Raw genomic sequence first — 16,201 nt, 5'->3', positions numbered from 1 at the left:
ATTACTGTATTAAATGGTGGTTAAGGATTTATAACTGAGTTCTGTGTTTATCTAGGACCTATCATTCTGATTATAAACAATTTCTATTTTTCTAAATTTAGGAACTCTATTTTAAGAGCCACTCAAAACAAAAAAAGCAGGTCATGGAGAAGAATGGAAATAACCGAAAACTTCGGGTTTGTGTTGCTACTTGCAACCGTGCTGATTACTCCAAACTTGCTCCAATCATGTTTGGCATTAAAACGGAACCTGAGTTCTTTGAACTTGATGTGGTGGTACTTGGCTCTCACCTGATAGATGACTATGGGTAAGATGAAAGTGTTTTCTTATGATATTTTATATTGCATCATTGTATACTGGACAGAGTTGGTGTAGTTGAGTCGTATGGGCCTAGCTTCAAATCCCAGTTAAACCATTTAATTTTTATGTGGCCTTGGAGAAGTCACTTAATATTTCTCATTTATTTCCCATTTCCTTTATTTTAAAATTGGTGAAAGCCTGTATTGTAGGTTATTGTGCGAGTAGTGATAGTGATATGAAGCAGCCATTATGGTGATAGTGTTTAGTAGATGCTTAATAAATTATAGCTAAAATAATTTCTACTTTAAAACTGGTTTACAGATCAACAGTGTATAAAATAGTAGATATGGAACAAGATTTTAAAAATCTAATTGATTTACAAGTTAAAGTAGAATGTTTCATTACCATTATCATTGATATTTATTATGGCATCATTAGATTTGTTGCTGATCACAATCTAAATTTGAGAAATGAAGGGTGGGAAATCATTTTGAGGGAGCAAAATGTATAAATCATAAATGGACATTTATTTTTCCACTATGTACTTGAACTAGGGAAGTTATAAAGTGGTCTTTAGTGCGCCCTTGTGGCATAAAAAAGTTAATGCAGCATCCAAAGATGGTCAAAAATACATGTTGTGTATGAAGGAAGCTTATGTTAAAGAAAAATTATCTTTTATAGACTCTTTCTTAAAAATAAAACAACAGGAAAAAAAAAACCTGCCTTCAGAAACAGCTTGGCAATTTGCACTAAAAAAATACTTAAATAGTAGAGAAGAAATCTAAGGATGACTCAAGGATCCATAGGTTTTTTTTTTTTTTAATGTGAAATGAATTCTGGCCAACAAAAAGAGTCCGCTTGCATGAAAAGACAAGCTAGAAGAGAAATTTTAGCTTTGGCCTGAGTTGAAAGTCTTGTGGGCTCTTTTACTTTTTTTTTTTTTTTAAGGAGGTAATGGGGATTGAACCCAGGACCTCATACATGGGAAGCAGATGTTCAACCACTGAACTACTGATCTATATCCACTTCCCAATGACAGTTTTTTTTTTTTTTTTTTATTCAGGAGGTATTGGGAATTGAACCCAGGACCTCATACATGAGAAGCAGGTGCTTAACCACTTGAGCTATGTCTGCTCCCCTTCTTTTACTTTTATGAGAAAGGTTTGACAGAAAGACTAGTAGGAGATCATAATAAGATTCTTATCTGCTTACCACAGTAATTAAAGATGGAAAGATAGTGTTTGTCTGATGAGATTGTTAAATTGGAAACTTGACTTACTGGAAATATGTGTTTCTTTTTTTTTAAACAAATTAATTTTATTGTTGCATATTACTAAAGCGTACAGTTTATCCAAAGTGTACAATCAGTGGTATTTGGTATAATCACATAGTTGTGCATTCATCACTTCAATCATTGTTGAAGCATTTTCATTATTTCAATAATAATAAACAAAAAACAGACACTCAAAAAAGAAAATTCCTCACCTCTCAATTTCTCTGTTTCCCCTGCTGTATAAGCTGCTGTTTCTGGCTATTCTTGCACAATTATTAATTTGTTAAGTAGTTTTATTGAGATATATTCACATACCATATGATCTATCCAAAGGGTGTAATAAATGGCTTCTTTTTAGCTGTTAGAACGTCCTTTATTGTAAAATTGTAAAATAAATAGAAAAAGATGGAAAGAAATTACAAATTTTAAAACAGAGTCCAAGGCCAGGTTAGATTTAATATAATCAATTATAAAAAATAGTATAGCAACAAACATTTATAAATGTAAATAATAGTTCAATGGAAATATATGTTTAAAGTACATTCTAACATATGAAATTGGTTGCCTGTAGGGAGGCAACTGAATATTCAGGAGACAAAAGTGAGAGGTAGACTTTTCATTGTATAACCTTTGTACCTTTTGAATTTTAAGCCAGTAAATATATTACTTATTTTAAAAAGACCTTAGAGGAAAGTGGCCTTGGCCCAATGGATAGGGCGTCCCGCCTACCACATGGGAGGTCTGCGGTTCAACCCCCGGGCCTCCTTGACCCGTGTGGAGCTGGCCCACGCACAGTGCTGATACGTGCAAGGAGTGCCCTGCCACACAGGGGTGTCCCCGGTGTAGGGGAGCCCCACACACAAGGAGTGCGCCCTGTAAAGAGAGCCACCCCGTGCGAAAAAAGTACTGCCCACCCAGGAGTAGAGCTGCACACACGGAGAGCTGATGCAGCAAGATGACACAACAAAAGGAGACATAGATTCCTGGTGCCACTGAGCATGCAAGCGGACACAGAGGAACACACAGCGAATGGACACAAGAGAGCAGACAATGCCGGGGGGTGGGGTAAGAAATAAATAAAATAAATCTTAAAAAAAAAAAAAAGACCTTAGAAGCAAAAGCTTTGCCTTCTACTTCAACTATTTGGACATTTTTTTTTTAAAGATTTATTTCTTATTTATTTCTCTCCCCTTCCCTGCCCCTCCCCCCCAGTTGCCTGCTCTCTGTGTCCATGTACTGTGTGTTCTTTTGTGTCCACTTGTATTCTTGTCAGCGGCACTGGGAATCTGTGTCTCTTTTTGTTGCATCATCTTCCTGCGTCAGCTCTCCCTGTGTGCGGTGCCACTCGTGGCAGGCTGCACTTTTCTCGCACCGGGCAGCTCTCCTTACAGGGTGCACTCCTTGCTCGTGGGGCTCTCCTACGTGGGGGACACCCCTGCATGGCAGGGCACTCCTTGCATGCGTCAGCACTGTGCGTGGGCCAGCTCATCACATGGGTTAGGAGGCCTTGGGTTTGAACCCTGGACCTCTCATGTGGTAGGTAGACGCTCTATCTGTTGAGCCAAATCCACTTCCCTTGGAAATTTTTTAAAAACTAGCATTGTCGTACTTCTAAGAATTCAGTAAAAGAAGAAATGAAATTAAATGTATAAAACAGACTACTGAGAACTTCATTTATTTGTTTATTCATCCAACAGGTATTTATTAAGCATCTAGAATGCTCCAGGTGACCAGACAGAAACTAAGTCCCTACTCTCATAGAACTTACATTCTGGTAGGAGAGATAGACAATATACAGATAAATAATAAAAATAAAAATAAAATAAAGGAAATGAAATGAAAAATAGAAACCTATAGTTAGAAGTAAATTGTCTCTAGTACTTTTATTATTAAGTGGAAAAATAAGAAATAACTGAAATAAGTATTCATCTCAAGAAATTACAAAACAAATATTTTTTAAAAAGGAGTTCAGGCTCTAATATTGACAGAACAGCTTTATCTGACTTACTGTAGCACAGCTTAACCCATATAAATTCTGGACAAAATATGTAAAAAAAAATATTTGAAGGTACCAGAGAACAACCATCAGTAGGCAGAAACTGGAGGAAATTTGATCCTTAGAAGAAGAAAATTGTAGTAGATGCGATCCATATTTATATGGCCTTTCTTCTGAGAGTACCTTCCCCATTCCAGGTAGTGTAGATTGGCTAGGACTCAAGCAGAAAACCACATTAGTTAGGTTGCTGTGTTGAGGGGATGGGAAGCAGATTTGGCTTAATGAATAGAGCGTCCACCTACCACATGGGAGGTCCAGTGTTCAAACCCACGGCCTCCTGACCCGTGTGATGAGCCGGCCTATGTGCACTGCTGATGCGCGCAAGGAGTGCCGTGCCACGCAGGGGTGTCTCTGCATAGGGAGCCCCACATGCAAGGAGTGCGTCTTGTAAGGAGAGCCACCCAGTACAAGAAAAGTGCAGCCCCCCCAGGAGTGGCACTGCACACACAGAGAGCTGACGCAGCAAGATAACGCAACAAAAAGAGACACAGATTCCTGGTGCCGCTGACAAGAATACAAGTGGACACAGAAGAACACACAGCGAATGGACACAGAGAACAGACAGGTGGTGGGGAGGGAGGTATGGGCAGGTAAGGGGAGAGAAATAAAAAGTAAATCTTTATTTTTATTTTCATTTTTTTAAAAGATTTATTTTATTTATTTCTCTCCTCTTCCCTTCCCCACCCCAGTTGTCTGTTTTCTGTGTCCATTTGCTGCGTGTTCTTTTTGTCCGCTTCTGTTGTTGTCAGCGGCACAGGAATCTGTGTTTCTTTTTTTTGCATCATCTTGTTGTGTCAGCTCTCTGTGTGTGCGGCGGCGCCATTCTTGGGCAGGCTGCACTTTCTTTCACGCTGGGTGGCTCTCCTTACGGGGCACACTTCTTGTGCGTGGGGCTCCCCTATGCGGGGGGCACCCCTGCGTGGCACGACACTCCTTGTGCGCATCAGCACTGCACGTGGGCCAGCTCCACATGGGTCAAGGAGGCCCAGGGTTTGAACCACGGACCTCCCATGTGGTAGATGGATGCCCTATCCACTGGGCCAAGTCCGCGTCCCAAAAAACAAATCTTTAAAAAAAAAAAAAAAGAAAGGGGAAAATTCTGGAAATCAGGGAGCCACAGAGGGGCAAGCCAAAAAATCTGTACATAAGCTCTTTTCCAGTTTTTGGCTGATCACTGAATTGCTTATGCATGGGGGACTTTAAGAATCCAAGTAGAAAGCAGCAACTGGTCGCTGAAAAGCTGAGCAGCAATGTCATATGCTGTTCACCTCACAGGAGACAGTTTGGATTTGAGTTTTTCCATGTTAGAGGGGCTTAATAAACTCGTCAGGCTTTTCACTGAAACCCCAGAAGGGCTACACCATAGGAGTAAATACTGTATTCCAGGACAGTAGTATTCATTCTAGGACTAAGACTGAAAATGAAACCTTTTCATCCTAATAAAGGGCTAAACCCAACTTTCACAAGGTGCTCACCCTTAATTGCTTACTCAAACAAAAATCAGCACTTGTAAGAGAAAGATAACAGACCCCAAAATCTCTATAGTGTGACAACCATAATGTTCAGTATATAATCATAAATTACTGTATATGTGAAAAAACAGGAAAATGTGACAAATATCAAGTGAAAAAGTAGTCAATAGAAATATATCCTGAGATGACTCTGATAATAGCAAAGATTTCATTTAAAGCAGCTACCTCAGCAGAGAAATGAAAGCTATAAAAAAGAACCAAATGAAAAGTCTAGAACCAAGAAGTATAATGCATGAAATGAAAAATTTACTTGATTTAGATGATGAAGAGAAGAGAGTCAGTGACCTTGAAAACAGATCAATAGGAATTATCTAGATGGAGAATAGAAAAAAAATAAAGTGAAATGAAAAGACCAGAGTCTCAGTGACCTCTGAGATAATATCAATAGCAATCTTGCTGTTTTCCTCCTGCCATGATGGCCGTGCAAGTAAAACCTGGGCATTTATATTCTATAATGGCAAGTTGTAGTCTGTAAATCAGCCTGCTTTATCACTCTTCAGCCCCATCCTTTCTACCTGGGACCCATGATCTGTTACTTTCTGTCCATTTAACTTCCCTCCCTACCTTAATAAATTACTGGCCTAACCAAAAAAAAAAAAAAAGCAATCTAATATACATTCAATTGATGTCTCAAAAAGATAGGACAGAAAAATGGGCAGAAAAATATTAGAAGAAATAATGGATAGAATTTTCCAAATTTGGTGAAAACATCAATGTACTCTCCCGGAAGGTCAGCAAACCCCACAAAAGGATAAATACAAAGAGAACCACAGCATAGTCAATCTGCTGAAAATCAAGAAAAATCTTGAAAGCAGCAATAGAAAAATTTTCCATTGGGAGTGCATGATACAGAACATAGCTGACTTCTCATCTGAAGTAATGGAGGCCAGAGATAATGGAACATCTTTAAAGTGCTCAAAGGAAAAAAAAATAGTCAACCCAGGATTTTTCCCAGTAATTATATCTGTGATAGTTAGGTTTATGTGTCAACTTGGCCAGTTTATGGTACCCAGTTGTTTGGTCAAGGAAGCACTTGCCTGACTGTTATGGTGAGGAATTCCATGGACTTAAATCAGCAGTAAGTTGATTGTATCTATGGCTGATTATATCTACCATCAGCTGAGGAGATTGCCTTCAACAATGAGAGATATCTCATCCAGCAGTTGAAGGTTTTAAAAGAGGTGATGATTTCAAGCAGTAAAAGAGAGAATTTCCATCTTTAGCCAGCCAGTTCCTCCTGTGGGATTCATTGAAAACCTTCATTGGAGTTCGCAGCTTCTGGCCTGCCCTATGGAATTTGTACTTGCCCATCCCCACAGTTATGTGAGACAATTCTCATAAAAATCACATGATAGGGAAGCAGACTTGACCCAATGGACAGGGCGTCTGCCTACCTACCACATGGGAGGTCCGTGGTTCAAACCCCGGGCCTCCTTGACCCATGTGGAACTGGCCCACGTGCATTGCTGATGTGCACAAGTGCCATGCCACACAAGGGTGTCCCTGGCGTAGGGGAGCCCCATGCGCAAGGAGTGCGCCCCATAAGGAGAGTCACCCCTCGCGAGAGAAAATGCAGCCTGCCCAAGAATGGTGCCACACACATGGAGAGCTGACACAAGATGATGGAACAAAAAAAGAAACGATTCCAGGTGCCGCTGATAAGGATAGAAGCGGTCACAGAAAACCACACAGCAAATGGACACAGAGAGCAGACACCTGGGGGGGGGTGGGGGAAGGGAAGAGAAATAAATAAAAAATAAATCTTTAAAAAAAAAAAAGGTAAACAGAGAACTTGCCCAGCTCATTTATAAGACCACCATAACCCCAATATAAAAATCTGACTGACATTAAGAGAAAATAAAATTGAGACCAATATTCTTCATGAATATAAGCATAAGAATTTCTAAGAAAATATTAACAAATCACATCCAGAAATATATAAAAATCATAATATATCAAAATACATTCCTCAGTCTGATAAGCCCATCTGTGAAAAACCTACAGTTGACATAAGATTTATGTATTTCCTCTAAGATTGGGAAGAAGGTAAATATTTCCACTTTGACCACTTATCATGAACTTATATTGGTGGTAACAGCCAGTACAACAAAACAAAACATAGGAAGAAAGGCATAAAGATTGTCTTATGTACAGGCAACATGTCGAAAAATCCAAAGGAATCTACAAATTGACTACTGGCATGTCCATGTGATATAAAATGATGTATGTAAAGACGTTTTAGGGAAGCAGATGTGGCTCAACTGATAGAGCGTCCGCCTACCATTTGGGAGGGTCCAGAGTTCGATTCCCAGGGCCTTCTGACCCTTCTGGTCAGCTGGCTCACGTACAGAGCTGCCGTGTGCGAGGAGTGCTGTGCCACACAGGGTCGCCCCTGCGTGGGAATTCCCCACGTGCAAGGAGAGCCGCCCTCCATGAAAAAAGCACAGCCCACCTAGGAGTGGCACTGCACATATGGAGAGCTGATGCAGCAAGATGACACAACAAAAAAAGATGCAGTTTCCCGGTGATGCCGAGGATGCAAGTGGACACACAAGAAGACACAATGACTAGACACAGAGAGCAGACAATGGGGGGAGGGGAGAGAAATAAAATCTTTAAAAAAGAAAACAAAAAGATGTTTTAATGATCTGATAACATAGAGTTGAATGAAGCAGATTACTAAATTGAATGCATGATGTGTTCTCAATCCTGGTAAAATATGATAGATAAATGACTAAAAGAAAATAAATAAAAAAACACTTGTTATTGCTGAGTGCTAAGCTTATGGATGATAGTTAATTTCTTTTTTATAATTTTCTGTATTTTACAATGTTAAATAATAAACATGCATTAGATATTTAGAAAAAAAGCCATATCTTTAAAAATTTACTTATTACATGTGAAACAAGCATTAAGAGTTGCTATTGTTATTGAAGCATAAAGCAGACTTAAAACTGCATTTTGGGGAGCGGATATAACTCAGGTGGTTGAGTGCCTGCTTCCCATGTCTGAGGTTCTGGGTTCGATCCCTGGTACCTCCTAAAAAACAAACGATAAAACCAACTCTCATTGGGGAGTGGATGTAGCTCAGTGGTTGAATGCCTGTTTCCCATGTGTCAGGTCCTAGGTTCGATCCCCGGGACCTCCTAAAAACAAAAAACAAAATACATTTCATGGCCACTTTAATGCTGTGAAATCTATATTTTCATTCTAAATAGAATTTTGCTGCATTAATGGTAACATACAAATAATTCAGGAGATAATTTCTATCATTCAGAAGATTACAGTGTTGTAGTGACATGTATGCTAGGCATCCTAGTTCCCTGGTGTTTTCTGTTTTGTTTTTTTTTTAAAAAAAGGCTTTGCTTTTATAAGTAAAATTATTTTCTATTATTAAAGTAGGATATTTTGTTTTAAAATTTGGTAAATTAAAAAAAAAAGAAAAACGTTACGACCAATGTTAAGGTTTGATCTCTTTCTTCCTAATAAAAACTCCCTCCTCTAATATTTCTCTCTCCAGATACTGACTGGGAGGGAGCGTACCTTCCAAGGAAGTGTTCTGTATCTTCATCTGGGTGGAGGGTACAGGTATATTCATGTAGAGAACTTAATCAAACTGTACATTTATGATATGTGCTCTTTATTTTTGTATGTAATAGTTGAGTTTATTTTAACAACTAAAAAAATGTTGCTCCCTTAAGGATTGGTGTTAGATTGCTTTTCCCATATGTTGTTATGGCCCTGCATATAAGAACATGCTCTCACATCTTTTGTTTTTCTCTTGCTTTAGAAACACATATCGCATGATTGAACAAGATGACTTTGACATTAACACCAGGCTGCACACAATCGTTAGAGGAGAAGATGAGGCAGCCATGGTGGAGTCAGTAGGCCTGGCCCTGGTGAAGCTACCAGATGTCCTTAATCGCCTGAAGCCTGATATCATGATTGTTCATGGAGACAGATTTGATGCCCTGGCTCTGGCTACATCTGCTGCCTTGATGAACATTCGAATCCTTCACATTGAAGGTGGGGAAGTCAGTGGGACCATTGATGACTCTATCAGACATGCCATAACTAAACTGGCACATTATCATGTGTGCTGCACCCGAAATGCAGAGCAACACCTGATATCCATGTGTGAGGACCATGATCGCATTCTTCTGGCAGGCTGTCCTTCCTATGACAAACTTCTCTCAGCCAAGAACAAGGACTATATGAGCATCATTCGGATGTGGTTAGGTATGTATTAGACTATTCAGTCTAATGGTAGTTTTTGTCAGAAAATGTCCGGTATATTTCAGTTGTTTTGGAAACTATTGTGGATAGAATATTTCCATTAACCCTCAAAAGACAGGTTTTTAGTTCATAGCTCTTGCTCTAAGATATAACTTGACCTCATTTCTGGGTGTGTTACTGGGATAGGCTTTTCTGTATATAGGCGTAGTGGTTTGATTTTTTAAAAAATTGTGCTGTATTTATACAGTGGAATGCTTTTAATCCATTAAATATAATTGATGTGGGTGAATATTTAGTGACAAGGACAAATCTTGATATATCAGAAAGGAAAAAAGCAAGCTACAAAATTATATGTTTAATATGTCATTTTTGTAAAAACTGTAACAGAATGGAAAGATTAGAAAGTATGTACACCAAGTCATTTATAATATTTATTTCTGGTTGGTGGGGTAATGGGTGCTTTTATTTTCTTCTGTATTTTGTTTTTTACTACAATGAAAACACTTTTATATTTAATTTTAACGTCTGTCTTATGGGATTGTTGGAATACTTGGATGAGATAATGAATGTAAAAGCAATTTGTAAGTCATAAGTACTTATTAATATAAGAGGTGATGATGACTAAAAAGCAAAAGTCACAGCTGTACATTTAGCGTTGGTTATCTCTATCTAAATAAGCATTAAGGTCTGAAATCTTCAATGGTCAACCAGTCTAGCTTCCTGGAAATTACCTTTTGTGAATCAGAGGCAAAGATTTAAACATTTATAAACCAGAATGTCAATTCATTAATTTATAGTGAAAGTACTAGCTAGGGGGAAAATCTGGACTAACCATCTATTTAGTCCCTCCTACCTTTTTCTAAGAGGTAAGTTTATTGAATAATGAAATCAGTGAATAGAAAATTGATTTGGTGATTGTGTAATCAAAGTGATTGTATTTTTAATCCATATTCCCTTGGAGCAAGAAAGGAATGGGGCTTTCCTACTATATGTTACTCTATTTTATTTATTTCTTATCTTTGGACAGATTTACAATTATCAGGGAACCTGTGCTGGTGGAACTGACTTCCATCTTTTCAGTCTGTCCTTTTTGTATGCTTCTGTGTGAACACTCTTGCATTCTCTTCTGATTATACTGTTAGCTTTATATTTCTGAAAAAGTTGTAGTGAGTAGAAAATAATTTTATGAAGCAGATTGCAGAAAGCTTGTACTTTGGACTATAGGTTCTATTCGAAAACATTTAAGAAGTTTATGAAAAGAGGATAACAAAACAAAAACTGGATATTTAAATTGGGGAAAAGGAAAACACAAGACAATGAGCCAGAGCCATTTGCCCCTGGCAATAATACATATGTATAAAGCCTGCGCCTGCTTTTCCACCTGTAACTTCTAATATTATCACTCTGCTTATAGGAAAAATTGGGTTGGCTAGGCTACTCAAAACAAGAAACTTTGCAACCAGAACTTTCAATTCTAATAAAAACTTAAAGTTTAAAGGGCATGCTAAATTTCTCGTAATGAAAGAAAAACCACAGTAAATAATAGATTATACAAAACATAACACAATGATGGTACCACAAAAGAATTGTGCAGAGGAACTGAGGCTGTTAAGTTATGGAAATAAGAGCAGAAATAATTTTGGAAGTTGCAGATTGAGAAGCAGGTGCAGACTTTGCACAAAACGTAATGTTGACTAGGATGAATGGTTCTGGATCATTTGTCTTTTTCTTTTTCATAGGTTGGAAAACATTGGGGTTTTGCTGTTTTGCCATTTTTCTTTCATAAAGAAACTGCTTAAATGGCTTCATATGGAATCATAAGTTACAAAGTGCAATTCTGCTGCATTCTGCATTATAATGGGTGTCTTCTATTCACTACAAATCCTTCTTAATCACACCTGAAGTAGAAGATAAATGAGAAGTCGAAAGTTCTCATAGGGTAGACTGCTGGGATTTTTCTTTTATACCTTCCATTTACTTTTTAGCAATAAATCCTTACAACTCTTATGTAAACTGATCCTCTGCATGGGACTACAGAAGCTCCGTTACCATCCTCACTCTCAAAGAAAAATTGGTCCTTTTCCCCTCCCCACCCCCACCCCCACAATGCACAAAGGTCAGAGAGGCTTACCCTGTAAGTGCTTTCAAGACAGAGCACATGGACAAACTGAAAAAGAGAAAGAATGGGAGTGACGGGGCTCTGTGACGGGTGTACTGTATTTCTTCATAGCTTGTGTATGTTTACATTAGATTTCTCAGCATTCAGCCATGAGAAATAATGTATGACTAATAGCTCAACTACTGTGTTAAAGGCTGACATCATTCCTCTGTTTACCAGTCACAGATGAGTTAATTCACACTATAGAAACATGCATTACAGCAGAACCTGTGGTCAGAATACAGCATATACACATAGTAGTTCACAATGAAGATACCTCTTTTATTGCTACTCCTCTCCTCCCCCTCAGTTTTTAATTCTCTTTTAAACAGTTTCTTTCTAACGGCCCTGACCTATGTTTTGGTAGATTACCTGATTTTATGTTGATCTCTTTCTAGAATTTTGTTAACTGTGATCAGAGAAGCTGTTTTCCTTTAGATCTTTGATGCTCTTTTATCAAATTTCTGATAGACTTCCTTTACTTTGTAAAAAAATTCAATAATTATATTCCCCCCAGTTTGGAAGCTAATATAGGAGCAATAATTTTTAAAATAAAATTTTGGAACCAATGTATTATTTTAAATCAAATATTAATAGTACCGAAGATTATAACTTAGTGAAAATTCTTGTTACCAATAAACTATAAAAATTTTTGTTGATTGAATTTGGGAATTAATGATAAACTATGTAGGTAATAATAAAATTGATCATGAAGATTACTATCACAGGAAAAGATATTCTTTTATTAAAAGTAAGAAAGTAGATTCATTTTAAGTTTTATGGTATAATTTAGGCCCTGTTGGTAATTGTCTTGTGTTGTTTGGCATAGCACTAACCATCCAAACCTTTTGCACTTTAAAATTTTGCTGAGGACCTGTCCTTGGGATTCGTTCTGGAGATGAGTTAAGTCTTTCTAGTCCTTTGAACAGTTAGAAACACTTGCCATTTGTTGAAACTCTTGGGTGATGGTATCAGGAAGTGGATATACATTATATAAAATGTATTTAATAAACATTCACATTCTAAATGCCCTGATTTGCAACATATTATTAATTACAATTGCTTCTATTAATATTTATTAGAAGCATTAGGGAGAAATTGGGAAGATTCACTTTTTTTGCAAATGCTTTGAAATACATTGTGTTTTAAAACACAAATCTCTAAAACCTGCTATTTGAAGTTATGTTTTATGTTTGTGATTTCGGCACCTTTGTAAAATCTTAAGTTTCTGAATCCCTGGGTTTGTTGTTTTAAGTTCTTAACATCTTATTCTAATTTGGATGCTTAGAATATGACAGACTTTCACCTCAGGATTTTTGAAGCATAGACTTTGGGTCTTGCTTTTAGAATTTGTTTCTTTCTCTTTCAAGATTCTTAACTAATGAAGCAATATGGTGTGATTTTCTTTAAACAGGTGATGATGTAAAGTCTAAAGATTACATTGTTGCACTACAGCACCCTGTGACCACTGACATTAAGCATTCCATAAAAATGTTTGAATTAACATTGGATGCACTTATCTCATTTAACAAGCGGACCCTAGTTCTGTTTCCAAATATTGATGCAGGTAATTGAACTTGAAAATGAAATTATGCCACCTGTATTTTCAAATTTTATGTTTCTATCACCCTCTTTTGATTTTCCTTCCTATTTTGCTCAAGAGTGAAGGCCACTCTATTTAGAAATGCATTCCAATTTTCACAGTATCACCAATTGTGCTGTAGGTTGAAGTTTGTGATTTTTAAAATCAAGTCTAACAGAAACTTAATAGCAAGGAAATAAATGTTAAAAAAAAAAAGATCTTTCCAATCTCCCCTTTAGTCTCATCTGTCCAGTTTTCACTAAAAAAAAGCAATAACCAAAAGGCATAAATCTTAGATGCTGAAGTAAGGAGTATCTCTAGGAAAGCAGTGATCCCACTGGCTACAGTAAAATAGCTATTATTGTTATATTTTACTCTCTTTATTATTTTTGTTAGCTAAACTTTAAGAAATGTAGATCTGAAGTCTCCCACCAGTTCATCCTCAAACCTGACCTGGTTTGACAGTTCTGTGGTGCTAGTGAGACCTTGGGCATGTTAATGTAGATATGACATAAGTGAGAAATGTCAGAACAGGACCTGACAAATGGGAATTTTCTAATAATTGTTTGCTAACACCACTTATTACTGAGCTCTTAGATTTTTTTTCTTTAAAGGAGGCAGGACCTCATCCCTGCAATGCCATGTCACCATGTTACTCTGAAAGAATCCCACTCTTAAATAATCCCTTGTATAATCTTTTCTGATAGGGGAAACAAAGTAGAGTGTTAGTTGAAAAAAATTTAAGAACTCCTAACCTAGATTTTGTCCAGGGAATACAACAGTGGTTCAAAAACTTTGACATTTATTATTTTCTAATTCTTTAAATTTTTATATAAATAATTGCCTATCACTTTTGTTCAGTATTCATTATCAATGATACTGTTTGTAATACACTTTCCTGATTGTATATACTTTAGAATTAGAGATATTTTTCCCATATGAAAATTCTTAAAGGGTTCCAGGAATATCTAAATCATGCCTGCCATTCATTTTTCTTCCCTATGGAGTTTTTGATGAGATATACATGAGAAACAATAGTGAAATAAGAGTCAAAGCATCACTTTATCATTATCTGGCTTAGTGCCCAATTCCCTAATGTAGAATTGATGGTGTTTGGTTTAGAATTAAGGCCAATGAGGAGCCTTCACCTGAATCTAAATCTGAATCTTGGGTTTGTAGTACTTTCTGGCTTGCCACGTGTTACAATAATTGCAGGTGATGTCGGTATGCTCTGGCATATAGAGAATGCTCTGGATATGCTCTGGATATAGCAGGTGATGTCGGTATGCTCTGGATATAGAGAAAAGTGGCAAGGCCTGCCCTAAGGGGGCAGACCCTGAGTCCATTTACCACCACATAGAGAAAGTTAAAAAGAGAGAGAACACGTGTGTTTAGCTAACTGGTTAACTGCTGCAGCTCCTGCCCACTGGTGAACATGGTATAGTTGCTGTCATGCCTTATAACCAATATTATTAACAACATTTCCTCCCTTGGTAGGGGATAGCTAGGAAAAGGGTAAGTAGAGAGGCATTAAATATTTCCTTCTCATACATCTTTAAAAAGTGTTTTAAATCATGTATTTTAAATAAAATATCAGACACAATCATAACCTTATCTGTATTTTCTTAGGGTTTAGCCCACATAAGTGGAAGTGCTATCCAATTGAACTGTCGTTAGTATAAATATGAGCATAACTGAGGTAGAGGCTCTCTGATCAGCTTCTCTCATGAAGCCTGAGAACTTCCCATTTAGGAACTCCCAGCTTAAAGAGATCAAAACCATTGGCCTGTCTTAAACCTCTTCATTATTTTAAAAAGTAAAGGTTTTTACTAGAGCATTAATGAAAGATATTTTGCTTTCTGAGCCCTCTTTGAAAATGTCCAACTCTTGCTGTTTGAATTCCTTGATGATTTGAAACAGAGACCTGGCTAGACATATTAGATACTCAACATTCATGAAAAGATCAATAATCAGAATTACTGTTTACCTAATAGGCAGCAAGAGATTTTAATAAGAAGATATCTTTAAGTGGGGTTTAGTAAAATTTAAAAAAAAAGAAAAAAATGGTTTTTTCATCTCATAAATTACTTAGCAATTAGTTCTTTTCATTTTTATAGGAAGCAAAGAGATGGTTCGAGTGATGCGGAAGAAGGGCATCGAGCATCATCCCAATTTTCGGGCAGTTAAACATGTCCCATTTGACCAGTTTATACAATTGGTTGCTCATGCTGGTTGTATGATTGGGAATAGCAGCTGTGGGGTACGAGAGGTTGGAGCCTTTGGTACACCTGTAATCAATCTAGGAACACGCCAGATTGGAAGAGAAACAGGTATTTACCTTTGTTTATATTTCAATTCACAAGGCCTTATACATACCTATGAATTATTTTAAGGTATGTATAGATCAGTACTGGGTATACATATTTATGAGCAAGTAAGTGAATGAGGTTAATGACTAATTGTAGCCTAAAGTCTGTAAATAGTTTATAAATAGCACACAGTGATTACCAAATTTTTTAGCGCTTTGCTTACATTTTTATTGTCTTTGTAATATCAACTAGAGCTAAGAACTTCTTAACTGTGGTTTTTGATGACTGTGTTTAAAAGAGAATGTGGTTAAATGTGTCAGTAATATATGAATGCTAATCTTTCATTTTCTGTCCCTAGGAGAGATTCCCCTCAGTCAGTATTTTAGAGTATGGCAGTTCTAAATAAGGTGCCCCTTTAATATCTAAAGTATAAGTAGGGGGAAGTGGATTTGGCTCAACTGATAAGAGCATCCGTCTACCATATGGGAGGTCCAGGGTTCAAACCCAGGGCCTCCTACCCTGTGGATTGAGTTGGCCTGCGTGCAGTGCTGATGCGTGCAAGGAGTCTGTGCCACGCAGGGGTGTCCACCACGTAGGGGAGTTCCACGTGCAAGGAGTGCACCCTGCAAGGAGAGCTGCCGCACATGAAAAAAAACACAGCCTGCCCAGGAGTGGTACTGCACTCATGGAGAGCTGACATAGCAAGAGGATACAACAAAAAGAGACACAGATTCCCAGTGCCGCTGACAAGA

At 37.4% G+C, this 16,201-nt stretch overlaps 1 protein-coding gene across 7 annotated transcripts in view; it reads left to right on the top strand.

Moving 5' to 3' along the window:
• The window catches only part of GNE (glucosamine (UDP-N-acetyl)-2-epimerase/N-acetylmannosamine kinase), a 77,208-nt gene that overhangs the window by 19,014 nt on the left and 41,993 nt on the right, over nt 1-16,201 (top strand). For 4 of the 7 annotated variants that reach the window (XM_004457280.5, XM_071216856.1, XM_004457282.5 and 1 more), the window contains exons 2-5: nt 102-307; nt 8,952-9,403; nt 12,973-13,125; nt 15,258-15,470. In XM_004457280.5, the coding sequence (XP_004457337.2) occupies nt 102-307; nt 8,952-9,403; nt 12,973-13,125; nt 15,258-15,470 (1,024 nt within the window). Of the gene's footprint in view, nt 1-101; nt 308-8,681; nt 8,750-8,951; nt 9,404-12,972; nt 13,126-15,257; nt 15,471-16,201 lie in introns of all 7 variants that reach the window. The other 3 variants (XM_071216860.1, XM_071216859.1, XM_071216858.1) reach the window with 1 other exon arrangement.

This window comes from Dasypus novemcinctus, chromosome 8, assembly GCF_030445035.2.
Source record: "Dasypus novemcinctus isolate mDasNov1 chromosome 8, mDasNov1.1.hap2, whole genome shotgun sequence".
NCBI lineage: Eukaryota > Metazoa > Chordata > Mammalia > Cingulata > Dasypodidae > Dasypus > Dasypus novemcinctus.
This window is presented reverse-complemented; position numbering and strand designations above follow the sequence as displayed.